The sequence below is a fragment of the Anomalospiza imberbis genome, chromosome 10 (assembly GCF_031753505.1).
Source record: "Anomalospiza imberbis isolate Cuckoo-Finch-1a 21T00152 chromosome 10, ASM3175350v1, whole genome shotgun sequence".
NCBI classification, from domain to species: domain Eukaryota; kingdom Metazoa; phylum Chordata; class Aves; order Passeriformes; family Viduidae; genus Anomalospiza; species Anomalospiza imberbis.
The window spans coordinates 3,823,432-3,837,866 of NC_089690.1; the positions used below are offsets into that span (position 1 = coordinate 3,823,432).

Consider the following 14,435-nt stretch of genomic DNA (forward strand, 5'->3'; position numbering starts at 1 on the left):
CTTCCTGCTCAGCTATTTCTCCATGTAATTACTCACACCCTCAAGCACGGCTCATTTGGGCCTTTTGTTTTATATAATCTGGATATTGCACACTTTGGCACTTTTTTGCAGTGAACTGTCTGTGTGGTGTATGAGCCTTTCAATAATTCAGAAGTTCACAGAATGGCTGCATTCACCCTCATTTTTCACTCTTTCTCACAGTACTGCCCATCTATTTATGATGACTTGTTCTTTGTTTTCTGCCTTTTCTCTTCAATATTTAATATTTTAAGCTAAATTTACATTTCCTCAATGATTCCCATATGTTAGATATCGTCCTCTCATTCGCAGGGAGAAAAGAACTTTAACACTGAATAATTCCCAACATGCAAAAACCTCACAGACCAGAGTCCTGCCTCACCCAGGCAATTCTTCTGACTTGATCTGCCTCCATCAGCCCCTTGGAATCAATTCCTCAGGCTCAAAATCAGACACATGGAGCCACACCCTGCCCAACATCAGCCAATGAACAAGACCTTGTGCCTGTACAAATTCCTGTTCAGCGGGGTGACCTGTGCTGGGCAGTGATGTTTGGCACATCATGTTTCAATTTCAGTGCCATCAGTTTTGTCCAAGTGCAAGGATTATCCACTGATCTGAGATACCCCACATGATTCTGGGGTAACTGCTTCGTGGAGAGGAGTGAAGGAACATCTCGGTTTTAGGAGAGTGGGCTCCATCTGCAGAATCAGCACCTGGAACATCCAGGAGCAATTATCCAAAGGGACCAACTCTGGGCATGCACAAAACCATGCTAACCTCCAACAGACACCACGAGACCTCGGATCATTGACTAGTGACAATTTCTGTGAAACACACAAAATATTCTAAATTGACAAGTCAGCTTTTATGGGGCAAATGATTAGCATATGTGCTGAAAAAGGGCAGTTCACGGTCACTCTGGTTGTGCCCACACAATGGGGGAAAAAAAGAAGACAGGGTGGGAGTCTGGGAATGGTGCTAAGACTCTGAAAAAACAAGAGATCCTAGATATCAACCAGCTTCCCATGAAAGGCACTGCCCCATCTCAGCAGAGCATCTGGCCCAGGGCTTTGCTATTGAGATATTTCAACATTACTATCAAACACTGGTTGAGGTTATCCTTCCCCAGGTGAAGAAATCACCAAGATGTGAATCTGTAAGGGATGTGCTGCAAAAATTCCTGTGTACTCTCAGTATCTTCCAGCAACTTGAAAAAATTGCTGTTAATGTACACTGCAATATTGTATTTTAATTAGTCACAGAAACTATAGTGATAGGAAAGTTGTACTGTTTACATTCTATGTGTGTTTTGGGTACATATGCACACAGGTCTATCTGCTTTAACAGAGAGATAAACTTAAGAAAACAACAAACTCTGGTCTGTCATGACCATACTGCTAAAAATAAATATCCACATATAGACATATTTATTAACATCTAGAACCCATCTCTAACTAAAATGGCTTATTTGCAAAGGCAAAATTGGTAACATCAGTGAACAACACTCAGAGATGGTCCAATTTATTTCTACCTCAGATTAAGGAACCCAGACCTCAGCCGATGTGAAGTAGAACCATTCCTGTGATTTCACTGCAATCAGCCCAATTCAGATCTGATTAGCAAAAGATTCAGCTCTTAATCTAAGGTTTTCACTAAGGACTTCAAGCACAAGGACCAAATTTCTCATTAATTTAGACTCTATAGCTTTTTATACCATAAACCACCAGGTGGAATAGAAATCCTGCTCATCTTCACCCTTGGTTTCTGCAGAAGGTGAAAGCATCAGGTTCTGACGTCCTGCAGGATCCAGCTGAAGCCATCACAGAATCTGCCCCATTCAATCACGTTTTAAGCACCTTCTCCTACCTTTGTAAGTCTGGGAAGACTTGGTCACACTCTTTACACTCCTGGATTTCATGCACGTCCTGAAGGTCATTCTCATTCTCGAGCTTCTTCTGGAAGTCCTCCTCCACCATGGAGAAGGCGGAGTGAGGTGTGCTGCAGGGGAACTTCTGGTGGTCCACCAGCTCAGCCTTGGACTCAAAGAGCTGGTCACAGTCCTCACAGCGGTACTGGCGCTCCTCTGCAACACACAGGGGTTGGGCACAGGGACACCACCTCAGTTTTCACTCCTCTTTAACCACCACCCCATCAGAAGTTGGACGATGGTGTGGTTAATGAATTGCTCCTCAATTAAAAAAAGAGGAGACCCTCAAAAGAAAGAAGGATTCCTAGGAATGCTCTACAATAATGCTTTGATTCCATGTTAACTGTCTGGGTGACATCCAACAGGAATCCCTAACACTGACTTAGGACAAAAGTTTAAATACCAAGGACAAGTGTTTAAATACCATCCTAGATGGAATTATACAGGGTCTAACATGGATATCCAGCAGAGGCTGCCAGTCTCTGCATTTCTCAATGAAAGGGACTGACTGAGACACAAACACCAGCATCTAAAATAGTCAAAAGGGTGTTTAGAGTTTTTAAAAGCCTCTTCATTTTCATCACAGTCCATCACTCCACCCAACCCTGTTAAAAGTAAGCCAGAGATAAATGAAGTTAAATTCTTTGCTTTAAATTCCAAAAAATTGGTCATAATTTCTTGCTGGAAAGTGTAGAATATTAGCAAAGTGTTACTTTGGAGTGAGTACTGCATTCCCTTAATTAGTAATTCCTGCAAAAGAATAGATTAGCTGAAGAAAATCCCCAAAAAAACAAACTTGGAGAAGTGCATCCCGCAACGTTTTTTTTCTGCTGTATTTTCTAGTGTTGGTCCATACAAGGAGCCAGACACCCTGGTTTGGTTCCAGATATAAATGCCCTGAGGCTCTGAGTCAGAAAGGCACTGGCTGGAATCCCCAACAAATGTTCTTGGTTGCTACTCGACAGTTGAGCTGATCCAGAGAAAGTGTCATGGGGCTCTGTTCTTGGCTGTCCACGAGCAACACTTTGGCTCAGTCTGCTTCTAAATTAGCCCTGTGGGACATGATCCTGCATGTGACTACAGAGATTTCCTCTGGTGTCATTTATACAATCGCTGCTTGACCATGGGGACTAGGCAGGGAGAAGAGTGTGTTGAATGGGGGACACCTTCAGCAATAACTAAACAAAGTTATCACTGGGGGGAAAAACCCAAACACAAAACCAAATGGGAATGAATGTATAACCCCCACTTTTTTCTTAAGAGAACAAGAAATACTACTTTAAATGTACAAGTAGTTACAAGGAAGTGGAGATCTTGATAATTCCTGCCCTGTGCATTGTCCCTGAACCCCTGAAAATTTGTAAAATGTCCCTCTGGGCAGAAACTGCAACATGCTGGGCATTAAGCAGATATATCACACCCAGTTCCCACTGCGGCTGATAACCCACTGTCCAACAGGCAGCACAGCTAAATGAGATTTTGGAGACTGGGGGAGAAATCTGAGCAACAACTCAGGAGTTTCAGATGAAGAATCTGTGTGTGGGAGGAGTAAAGGACAAGTATGAGGAGTAAGAATGGTTGAGATGTCCTCACAAGTGACTGCAACATTGACAACCTCAGATTTCCTCTTTTCAAGGTCACAGTTGTGTGGCTCAATGACAAAAAATAACCTATAACTAGGGCCCATATGTGTCCTGCAGGAGCAGCACAGTCTTGAGATAAGGACATGGACTGTTGTTCTTCTTTTGCAACCCCACAAAACCATCAAGTTTCAATCAGGAACAGAAGGGCAGAGATAGACAAATGCAACCACAGTCCAACTCTCCCCTCTGGCTGCAGTGAAGCCATCCCAGATTTCAGCAGAAGAAAAAGTCTTCCTAAATTCTGGGTTAATTTCAGTGATACTTTCTGTCAGATGAAACAGTAAGAGGAGGCTAACCGTGGATGTCTGGAGCCATTGTTTCATGTGAATAATCTTCACTCTTCATGAACAGTAACAGCTCCTCTCCTGGTTCAATATCTGCTACCACTCTGTAGAATATCTGGAAAAAAAAAAAAAAAAAGAAAGAAAAAGCAAGGTAAGCACCACAACAGGCAAAGGAGCACCAGCTCCTGCTGGTGAGTGTGGCAGGCCTTGTGGCCAGAGCCTGCCCACTCATGGTGTGCTGCTGGAGAGAAGCTGATTAACCACAGCAAGTCTGCTCCTTCCAGCCCCAAAGCCGTTGTGTTTTGGGCTCTGTGAGGATAAAAAGGACTGCTTTCAACAGCCTCTGCTGCAAAATGAGCTGTGTGATGACTGCAGATATCACCAGCAACTTGTCTGCTGAGTTATACCAAACCAAAGTACAGAGCAGCCATAAAACACATCCCTGAGTGATCCTGGTAAGAGAAGGAACTCCTGTTGCACTGGGAAAAAGTACTAAAGTAACTTTAATGCTTGGACTGGAATATCTTAGATGTCTTTTCCAACCTTAATGTTTCTATAATTCTAAAGCAGACATGAGATGCTGCTGGTTAAGCCATAGCCATCCAGCCCCCATTCTAATCGTCTACGCAGTCCAAAAAAAGCTGTGATGAGAGAAGATTGTAAGAACCAGTGCACCTGGTTATTCCTTAGCTTCAAATGGAAACTAAGGGAAAAATCAGTCCTGGATGAAGAAACACCCTGAGCAGCCAAAGCTGCTGGTGGTGGCCCTGGCTGGTGACAGCTTGTCCCCTGATACAGGTGATGCTGGGCTGTGGGAAGGAGCCCTTTGGGGTGGCAGGAGGCTGTGGGGGAGGGCAAAGGGGACCCTCCCTTGGGTCCATGCACCAGAGGAAGCACACGCCAGCACCACGAGACTCTGCCGAAAGGAAATTCCCAAAATCCATCTGGCTGCTTTCTGTCTCAGCAGGAAACGTGAAGAGCACTAAAAAGCTCCATGAAGCAGCTCAAATAAATATTAGTAACTTCCTCGGGCCTTGTTAAACAAAACCACACGACAGCTATGTTTCCTACGCTAAAAAATGATGCCTTTGCTTTTTCTCACACTAATGTATTTTTTAAGGGTTTGCTCCCAAACTCTCAACACTCATTGCAGCGCATGGGAAGAGAGGCAGCAAATCACCTCCAGTGTTCAAAGTCCCACAGATGGGCTTGTCACAGGTAGGGACAGGTGTCTGGAGATTCGTGGGTACCTCCCCTGCCCGGTCACACGAGGACTGTCACCCACGGTGGGGCTTTCCCTGCCCAGGCACACGCAGAGCGGCAGCCAGCACATACCGGTGTCCTCCAGGAGGTGGCCGTACAGCCTAATCCTTTCTGCCTGCACAAGCCATGCCCACGGATATGGGCTAAACACCTAAACACAGCGAATTTGGGTGCATTTCCTCAGATTTGGAGGGTTTTTCCCCGCAGTTTGTCCCAAAAGCCACTCCGGAGAACAGTGAGGAGTGGCAGTGGAAGCTCCTGGGGCAGCTCATCCCACACCCCGCGGTTCACTCCTCACCAGGTGACAGAAGTGCTGGCAAAACACATCAGGCTCAAGGTACCGGTGCCACAACCCTCTGCTTGTGGCCAATTTTCCCGATAAAAACCAGGAGAATGAGTTTATGGGCAGTGTGATCCACCCTCCCTCCTCATCCACACCACCCTCATCGAACCACCAGCCCGGACTGCTTGGCCTTCCCATTTGTATCTCTTGTCGAGGGGATTTCAAACTCCACTGAGTGTTTTGGAGGCTCAGAGAGCCTGGGAGTGTCCTGTGTATATCCCTTCATGCAGGTAGGCAGGCAAGTATCTGGTACCACAATCTCCTGTGGATCCAATGCTGCTGTCGGTGCCAAAGGATACAAGGCTTCCTGGTGGGCTTCAGCGTGCTAGGGCTGCACTGAGGCAACCCAGCTCATCCCACCAAAGGACAAAACACATTTAAATGGAGCCAGCTTTTACCTCCTGCAAATAAAGCTGGTGACAGTGCCACATCCAGTGAATATTTGCTGCAAGCAATGCTTGGTTTTCCATTTGTTACAATGAACATATTGAAAAGTGGATTTTCAATTCCAGAAGTGTAATGGCCTCTGCATATCTGAAAGGTAAGCTGCAGTCGGATCTGTGGAAGATAGGCCCAGTTGCTGGCTGGTTTGGGGTGAAAATAATGTGTGGAACAATGACATGTGCACACTGACTGAAGAGACTTCTGGAGACCTCCATCTTGGGGTGCAAGCAGAAGGACAGGACACAGAAGGAGCAGCACACAGCAGCCAGGACACAGAAGGACTTCCACCATCCCAGAGGGACTGTACCAAAGCTTCTACTCTGCTCAGGACTTCCTTCTTCTCCCAGGTTTTGTTTCCCGGTCAGGTAAACGCCGCTGTTGTTCCCGGGTTGGTTTTGCACCCACACCAAGGAGCGAACAAAAACCAGAGCAGAGCCTTCTCCGGTGTTTTCCCTGCCCCATCGAAGGTGTCTGGACAGACCTTTCCACCTCTCATCACAGAGGGAGGACACATGGACTGGGGCATAAAGAGGGTCTTGTTCACAGGCGCTGTGCTGGGGAGCGTGGCTTCTCTTGGGGCAGCCCAGGACGATGCAGCATCTTTCCAGCAGCTGTGGGACACATCCCTGTGCAGGGAGCAGACTCTGCAGCCAGCTGTCTTGTCTCCATTGGTATTTAAACATCCAGAGATGATCCAGCTACCTACCAGAAACTGCCTGGCCAGCCTCTCTGTCCCTCAGCAGGGAAACAAGACGAGTGTTTCAAAAAACTCCATTTTTTAAGCTGAGTAATGTTTCTTTATTTTGCATCTCAGACCTAACCTTCTCCAAAACAAAGGATGAGTGACAGATTTCCAGCTCTGGCATTTTCACATCATTAGAGTACTAACTTTAATTATTACTAAAAATAATTTTTAATTTTTAAAATTTCTGTATATACAGAAAAAATTCACCTGCACTAAGCCTTTATACATCAATTTGCATTGCAGTGAGAATCTAAAATAAAACATATTAAAGTTTAAACCAAAAAGATCATGCAGCAGGTAAATTTGTTCTGATTTTAAGAGCTGTCCTTATTACTTCACACAAATAGCTTTTTTTTCTCTTCCCACCAAAAACCTCCTGGAATTACCCTGTCTGGGAAAAAGTGAGAAGCCAACTGTTGAAATGAACCACATCACCCAAATTTTGAGGCAGCAGCAGATGACTGAGGGCAGGCAGGGAGGAGGGAAGTCCTGCAACCCCCAGATGGGGAACTTCACAAATTCCCCCCAGCTCCACAGGTACCCCTTGGGGGCTGCCTGTGTTTTGCAAGAACAGCACCTCTACCCTGGGCAGCATTTTTTGTATTAGAAAATGCTATCATAAAGTAAGTGGATTTTTCAATTGCAGATTGAAAGATTTTTGGCGCATAGTCCTGACTCTACTGTAATTAATGAAAGGTTTCAATTTTCTGGCTATCATTTCTCCAGCTGACAGAGCCTGTCCCATTAACCAACTTTTTTGGGTTCACCTGCACTGGTCTGCTTGAGAACAACTATAGGAAGAGCTTCTGCACAGGAGAGGAACAACCAGAGGAGGTGGAGGGGGGGAAAATAAAAGCAAAGTCCAGATGCTCATTTCACATGCCCTGGGATCAACGGTGTGTGACTACAGTTTACATAGGAAGAGCAAAATCGAATTCAGGTCTGGAAACACTTTCAAAGTTCAGGGGGTCTGAGGTGGGGAGAAGCTGGGGGAGGCCTGGCTCATCAGTGCTCTGTGCCTGCCCACACCACAGGTCAGAGATCTGTGCTACCGAGCAGAAATAAAAGCTCCCAAACTGCAAAGCCATAAAGGGAAAGGGGAGGGGGAAAAAAAAAAAGGAACACACACAATTCACTTTTAAATGGATGAATAAGGCCTCATTGTTATGAATCCCAGTTTACTTTTCCTGGTCAGGCACTTGAAATTTTATTTATGCTTAATAGACTGCATTTGGCATGTGTAAAGATGACAGAAGCGTGAATTATGAACGACCTTCGACCTATTCAGGAAGTTGTAATAATTGAAATAATAGCGAAACGCGCTCCCCGCGAGCTCGGCTGGGGCCACGCTCGGCCGCTGAGCCCGTGTGCTTTGAAGCACCCCAGCCATCCCCCTGCCCCTGCCAGCCCCACACTGCCCCTGCCTGGACCCCCCTCTGCTCCCATCAGCAGCCCCCAGAACCAGGAGGGCTTAACTGAAGTTAAGGTTTTGGGGGGAAAAGCAGCAACTCAGTCACTGAGTGTGAGCGAAGGCAGGAACTGCCATGCACACATTTGTGGTGCCCCAAAGGGGAGCTGTGTTCTGGTGCATCCAACTGAACCCTTTCTTCCTGCCTACAGCTTTGGAAAGCATTGCACGTGCTCCAGAGCTGCCTGGGAAATTCAGATTTCAGTGCAGGCGAGAGATTGCTGCTCCAAATCAATGCTGTTTGTCCTTTAACCCCCAGGCCACGTGCTGAACTCACAGCTCCCACCACAGGGGAGGCACCCAGGGATCCTGTCCTGCACTGGTGCAAACAGGAGGACCCAGCTTGGGATGGTGGGATGGAACAGAAGACCCCAAAAGTGGATTGCTCCCTGCGGAGCCCCACCAGCACCCACATGCAGCACTCACTGGAGCACATTCCATGGGTACACCCACCCCAAGCAAGGCAGCCCCATCTCCCAGCTCCCCTGGGGAATGTGCCCCAAGAGGCAGCGTGCATGCTGCCAAACTGGCATCCACTGCTTCGGAGCAAGAGTGCAATTTGCTTGAAAAGCAAAACAAATTAAATATCCAAAACTACTAATGAGCATTATGTCCAAGGAGCTCCATCAAAATCAGGAATTACACCTGCCAGATAAATGAGAAGGATGAACGGACACACAACTTCACAACTAGCTGTAATTAAGAGTATGAAGGGAAAAAAACTAGAAATAAAAAGGTCCAAATGGTACAGCTTCAATTTTAGCTCCTGTGATGAACAACTTGTGCAGCTGGAGAGCTGTGTGATGAAACCCGAGCCAGGTTCTTTTTGCTATACTTAGGCAAATGATAAATTGAAACAAAGTGGAGTTTTTTCAAGGGCCAAGGTAGAGGAGTGCTGCCTGAGAGCTGTACTGGGCCCAAAGAAAACTTCAGCAAAAATCCAGAGGCAAAAGTCAGCAAGTCTCTGCATGCAAGGAGCTGCGGGGGCACAAGTGGGAGCCCAGTGGGGAGAAAGGACCCTCCCCTTCCCCCTGCAGGGGAGCTCCACAGTGCCTCAGCACCAGGGCTGTGAATCCTTTCCTTCTTCATTTCCAAAATGCCCCAAAATCTCTATGCAGGAGGGACTGGAGGAAGCATGCCCCAGGAATCCCTGTTTTTCCACCTTGTGAGGTAAAAGGTGCCTCCTGCTCCCCAAACAAGAAGGGAACTGCAGGATACCTCTCTGCAGGGCATCCTTTTTGGCATCTTGGAGGGCTGCAGGCCACCTCCCTCCCCAGTATAACTCAGGTGTTCCTCCAGTGTCAGTGAACTTTAGCTTCTGTTGAAAGCCTTGGTTCATCCAAGCTGCTCTGGTCCTGCAGAATCTCTTCCCTGGGGTCACATCCACTGACACCAGACCCCAGCTTCTGTTATCCACCTGTTCTCCTGAGCTGATCCAACCAATCTGTTGTCCTCCAACACCCGTGAACCTCTGTTAATGAACCACACCAATATCAAGCAAGGTGCAGTCTTGTCCTTATGGGCTCTGTGGTTCCCCATAATTCTCTACACTTTAAACAAGCAGATGAGTAAGATTTGACAGCCCTCATTACAGAAAATCTCTTATCACTTTTATGAAACATGAATCATCAAGAAAAACCTCATCACTTTTCCGAAATGGCAACAAGTTTCTAGGTTTGGTTCTAAACAGTTCACTTTAGGTCACATCAGGACAGTCCAATGCTGAGAGCAGTAACACCATCAGTGCATCAAATTCCAGATAACACAGGCAGTCATAAAGCCCAGGCAGGAATTTCACCCACAGCTTCAGCTCTAACTGCAGCAAGTGGAAAATCACCACTGAGCAGCTCTTCATTCCACCAGCCCCAAGCTAAAACATCCCTGCTCCACTGGAGACAGATTTTTAGTGCGAGTTGGATTAAGCTTTATTTGCTTAATAACCAACAACTCATAGGAAGAATCACAGCGGAGCAGGGCCCCGTATGAGCTCAGTGTGTGCGTGCCCTCCTGACCCACAACAGCCAAAACCTTAATTTCACTCTCTGACAACAAAACCTCAAAACTATTCCTTAAATACACAACTTTTGCAGGTGGCTGTGCAAGGAGCCCCTGCCCGCCACGGACAGGGGGCCGCGGCCGTAAAACCTGAAACATGAAGCTGTGCCTGCAGATTAAAAAAGTTTGTAAAACGTGTAAGGTGGGATCAGATCTGGTGGAACCTACAGCAGTAGGTTCACTCCTGTAAGTTTATATTACTGACATCAGGCATGTTGTTAAGAGTGTGATACTACTGGTTTTGCTCCCTTCGCAGTGGCACGTACTTGAGTATAAGGCAAGGAAACAAAACACACTCACAAAAACCCACCAAAAACCTATTTCAGCACGCACAGCAATCTAAAACCTCAGTAAAGTGATCTTGAGTCACTCTGAGTTTTCCATGGATAAACCAAGGGGACTCTTCAGGAGCTGCTTTGCTGGGGGAAAGAGACCTGGAAGCCCCGGGCAGTTTCACAGCACTATGTGTCTGTATCACTGTCGGAACTCTGCAAGCAATAAGCGAGATAAAAACAATATTCTGGGGTTTTAACTTCAACACCTACCAACAATCTTTCTAAAAATAAAGAAGTTTAAAAAAAAAAAATTGTAGTTTGAAGGTGACCGTGATCTCAGCCTGGAATGTGTGACAGACGCTGCCATGCCACTGCTTGATTTGCAACTGCACTTTCATTAACATACATCTTTAAAAATAGTGCTTTTGCTGGGCTGACAGCACTGCCAGAAAGCCTAATAGAACCAATCATTCTGAAGTCATTAAAAAGTTGAACTAATAGATATTTAATGATAATAGAGAGGAGTCGTCCAAGTTAGCAGAAACTGCTCTAGAGTCCTAAACTGACTCTGAGCTGAAAAAACACATTCCAGGGCAAGAACAGTGACAAGACTCTCTGCAGCTCTGCACACACTGTAGTCTCTTCGGGGAAAAGAAAAAAACTGAGTGCCCTGTTTGTGGAATTTCATTATTGATACGCACCTAAAATTACATATGTTCAGGTTAGATTGGGAATGACAGGAGGTAATAGTAAGACAGCAAAAAGAAATCCTAGATCGACCTCATTTGAAATAAAAAAAAAAAAAGTAAAAAAATGCAGCTTTTAAGCCCTACTCCAGCTGCAATCAAATGAAACATGAGTTGCATCCAGCGTGCATGTTTTGACTGCATCCCACCATTATCGAGCTGTTCATCTCAGCAAAGCTCATTTATACAGTCGTAAGAAAGAGCCCAGGCCTTTTGTAAAGTTGATCCTAAGTGATGAAACCTAACCTCAGCCGTGAGTCAGGGGGTGGGGTGGTATGTCTCTGAAAAAACGCTAAGAGGGAAAATGACAAAAAAATGTTTTTCTTTCCCTCTTTTTGTTAAATATAGTAGGTAGAAGACAGCAGAAAGACCAGATTACACACCGCCCTGAGTTCATCTCAATCCTGCCTCGAGCAGTCTGGGAACCATACCCATCAGTCAAGCTTGAATTTAGTAGTATAAACTTGTGGGCAGCATGAGGCTGGGAACACTGGAAGGATCTTTTACCTTCTCAGGTACAGCCCAATGTTTGCTTGTGAATTTTACAGATGAGTTGAAGCAATTAGAGGTGAACAATTACTGCTGATCGAGTGTCTGTGGCTCAGGAGTGAGCAGAGACTGGGGATGCTCCCCGTGCTACCAGGGCTGCTGAGTTGCTTTGTGTCCCTGGGGGAGGAAGGAAGAACTGGAGTGTCCCCCCACGCCCGCACCCAGCACTGGCTGTGGCTCCAGCTGAGCTGGGGTCTCCTGTACGAGCTGGGCTGCATCGTCTCTGCCCTCCAGCTCTAGCCACCACCACTGACACACATCCTCAGCTTCACCTTATTTTTGTTTCCCCTTTTTATTCCATTCTTTTTCTTTTTTCCCCCCCCTTTTATTTTCCAGGAGCTACCGAGGCTGAGTGACCCCAGGCAGCCCCACACAGTCTATATGTGCACGCTCAGCCCTGACTTGCATTTGTCACTCCTTGTACAAGCACACGTTTGGCCATGTAACGTCCATTTCCCAGTTCGCCTTCCCATTATATTTTATATTACCTCTGGTGAGCTTGTGCCAGAAGAAAGCAGAAGGAGGAGCTGTTAGAAAGACTTTCTTGCTTTAAGATTCGAGAGCACATTTTTAGCATTAACTTTTTAGGCTCTGGTCATAAAACGTTGGAGTACGCAGACGATTTTGTGGGGAAATCTGCAGCGTTTCCAGAGGGCCAAATGAACAACAATCTCTTGCTGACAGCACCCAGATCACAACAAGCTACTTGAAAGACAACCAAATCTTAATTTGCAAATCTCAGCAACAAAACACTATAAAAATATGGAATTATGAACAGCATGATACTGTGCAAAATAAATAACAAGTCTCCAGTGAATGAAGGGAATTATTGGCAGCAGTACAGCCACCATTACCAAATGTCAGAAATGTAAACACTAAAAAAAAGAGAAAGTTAAAAGCGCCATAACTTTCCTTCCAAAAACGTCAAAGCACGGGTGTGCGCTCGGAGGGAGATGCTGATGGTTCAGCCTCGCCTGCACTTTCAACTGCAGATCCCCAACACCGACCCAAAGACAGTGAGTTGCTCTGACCAATGCACGTGATTTCACTTCTGATCTTTCCTACTTACACCAGCTCCTGCTCAATGTAAAATACTTGAATTTACTGTTTCAATTAATCTACATAGTTTCCTTTTCCTATCACTGTTCCATAAACGCTCTGCATGGAGAGAATTTATCGTTTTTCAGCACAAAGCATATTTCAGCTTGGAAAACATAACTTACTTTTACTAATAACCTTTATGGTTTCTTTAGTTAAACCAGCTGCTGTATAAAAAAGAAATTATCTCTCGGTCCGCTGGCTCGTTCTATGCTGCATGTGCTCAGGGCTGAACTGTAGAAGTTGGAAATGAAAACGATCTTCTCTCATAGTTTCTGAGAAAGTTATTTAACCCAGTTTTAATCAGCTATCTTGCATGAGTGAAATACGTAGCACTGGGCTAGAAATAGCAGGCTCCCTCACATTCATTTCCTATACGTAAGGAATTTGATTAGAAAGAATGATTTCTAATTGAAGCTTTGTGTCTGGTTGTGATTCTTCTTTCAATACTGTCAAGGCAATTAAATCAGCTAAAGATAATCTTTAACATTCACCTGATGCAGCTAATTAAGTGATGAAAAATGAAACACTGATTAAATGAATCAAATCCTACACTGCAGGTAGCGAAGTTTAAATTAGAAACAAGAATCCACATTTAGCTGTTGCTTTGCTGTTTTAGCTATTTTACTTTAAAGAAGCAAAGCTCCCTCAGCCTAACTTTGCCCATTAAAGTATTTCATAATGGCCTGTGTTATCCGCAGACAAAAGCAAACTCTGATTTTGGAAACACCTAATAACTCATCAGTATAATTGAAAACAAAATGCTTTACTGCATTCTTCCTCTGCCTATCCCAGCCTTTTTTCCAACACACAAGGATAAATAATGTTTCAGCCCAACAAAGAGTGGATTTAGGTGCAATAAATGGAAAGAAAAAGAAAACCACTGAAGACCCTGATTCAGCACATAAGTACTACAAGTTGCAGCAAAGCGTATGGGAAGGCACAATAATATCCATGCACATGTGCATTCAAACCCAAAGCCCCACACATGCAAGTACACTGCTAACATTATCGCTTTTGTGTCCTCCCCTCTTTGCATTAAATTCATGTTACAGCATCCAACCAACTCCACGATTTATCACAGCAATCCAAATGGATGGCAAGAGGAGCCAGAAAACGTTCCTAATTCAAAATCAGCACATAATGCCTTTGTATCCCTTAGAAAGCAGTCCTGAATTTTATCAGATATAAGACCAAAAAAAAAAAATCATATATGAATTGAACAACAACATGGAAAACTGAAATTTCATATTTTCTACCGTCTATAATCAAAATTATTCCATTCTGCATTTCCATCTGTACCTTATCTTTTGCCATAACAGCAAACAGGCCAAAAGCTGTTGGGAATTGTTGGTTTTTTGTTTTTTTTTTTTTTCCATTGACACCTGAAAGTTCCTTAAAAAAGTAAGTCCAGAAAGTGAACACCACGTACCTGATCACTTATTTGACATGCAACAAGGTTGTGCTGATTGTAGCATCCAGCAAACTTGATATATTTGAGCCAGTTTCCTACATCTGGTTGACTGGCATCTATGCAGAACTTCACATTGCAAAACTCATCCAAGATCTAAAAA

The 14,435-nt window shown here is 44.9% G+C and overlaps 1 protein-coding gene across 7 annotated transcripts in view; it reads right to left on the reverse strand.

Annotated features, from left to right (window-relative positions):
- The window catches only part of MECOM (MDS1 and EVI1 complex locus), a 329,394-nt gene that overhangs the window by 33,398 nt on the left and 281,561 nt on the right, over nucleotides 1-14,435 (reverse strand). For all 7 annotated transcript variants that reach the window (XM_068200238.1, XM_068200236.1, XM_068200240.1 and 4 more), the window contains 3 exons: nucleotides 14,294-14,428; nucleotides 3,888-3,990; nucleotides 1,888-2,104 (listed from right to left, as the gene is read on the reverse strand). In XM_068200238.1, coding sequence (XP_068056339.1) covers nucleotides 1,888-2,104; nucleotides 3,888-3,990; nucleotides 14,294-14,428 — 455 coding nt within the window. The remainder of the gene's footprint in view (nucleotides 1-1,887; nucleotides 2,105-3,887; nucleotides 3,991-14,293; nucleotides 14,429-14,435) is intronic.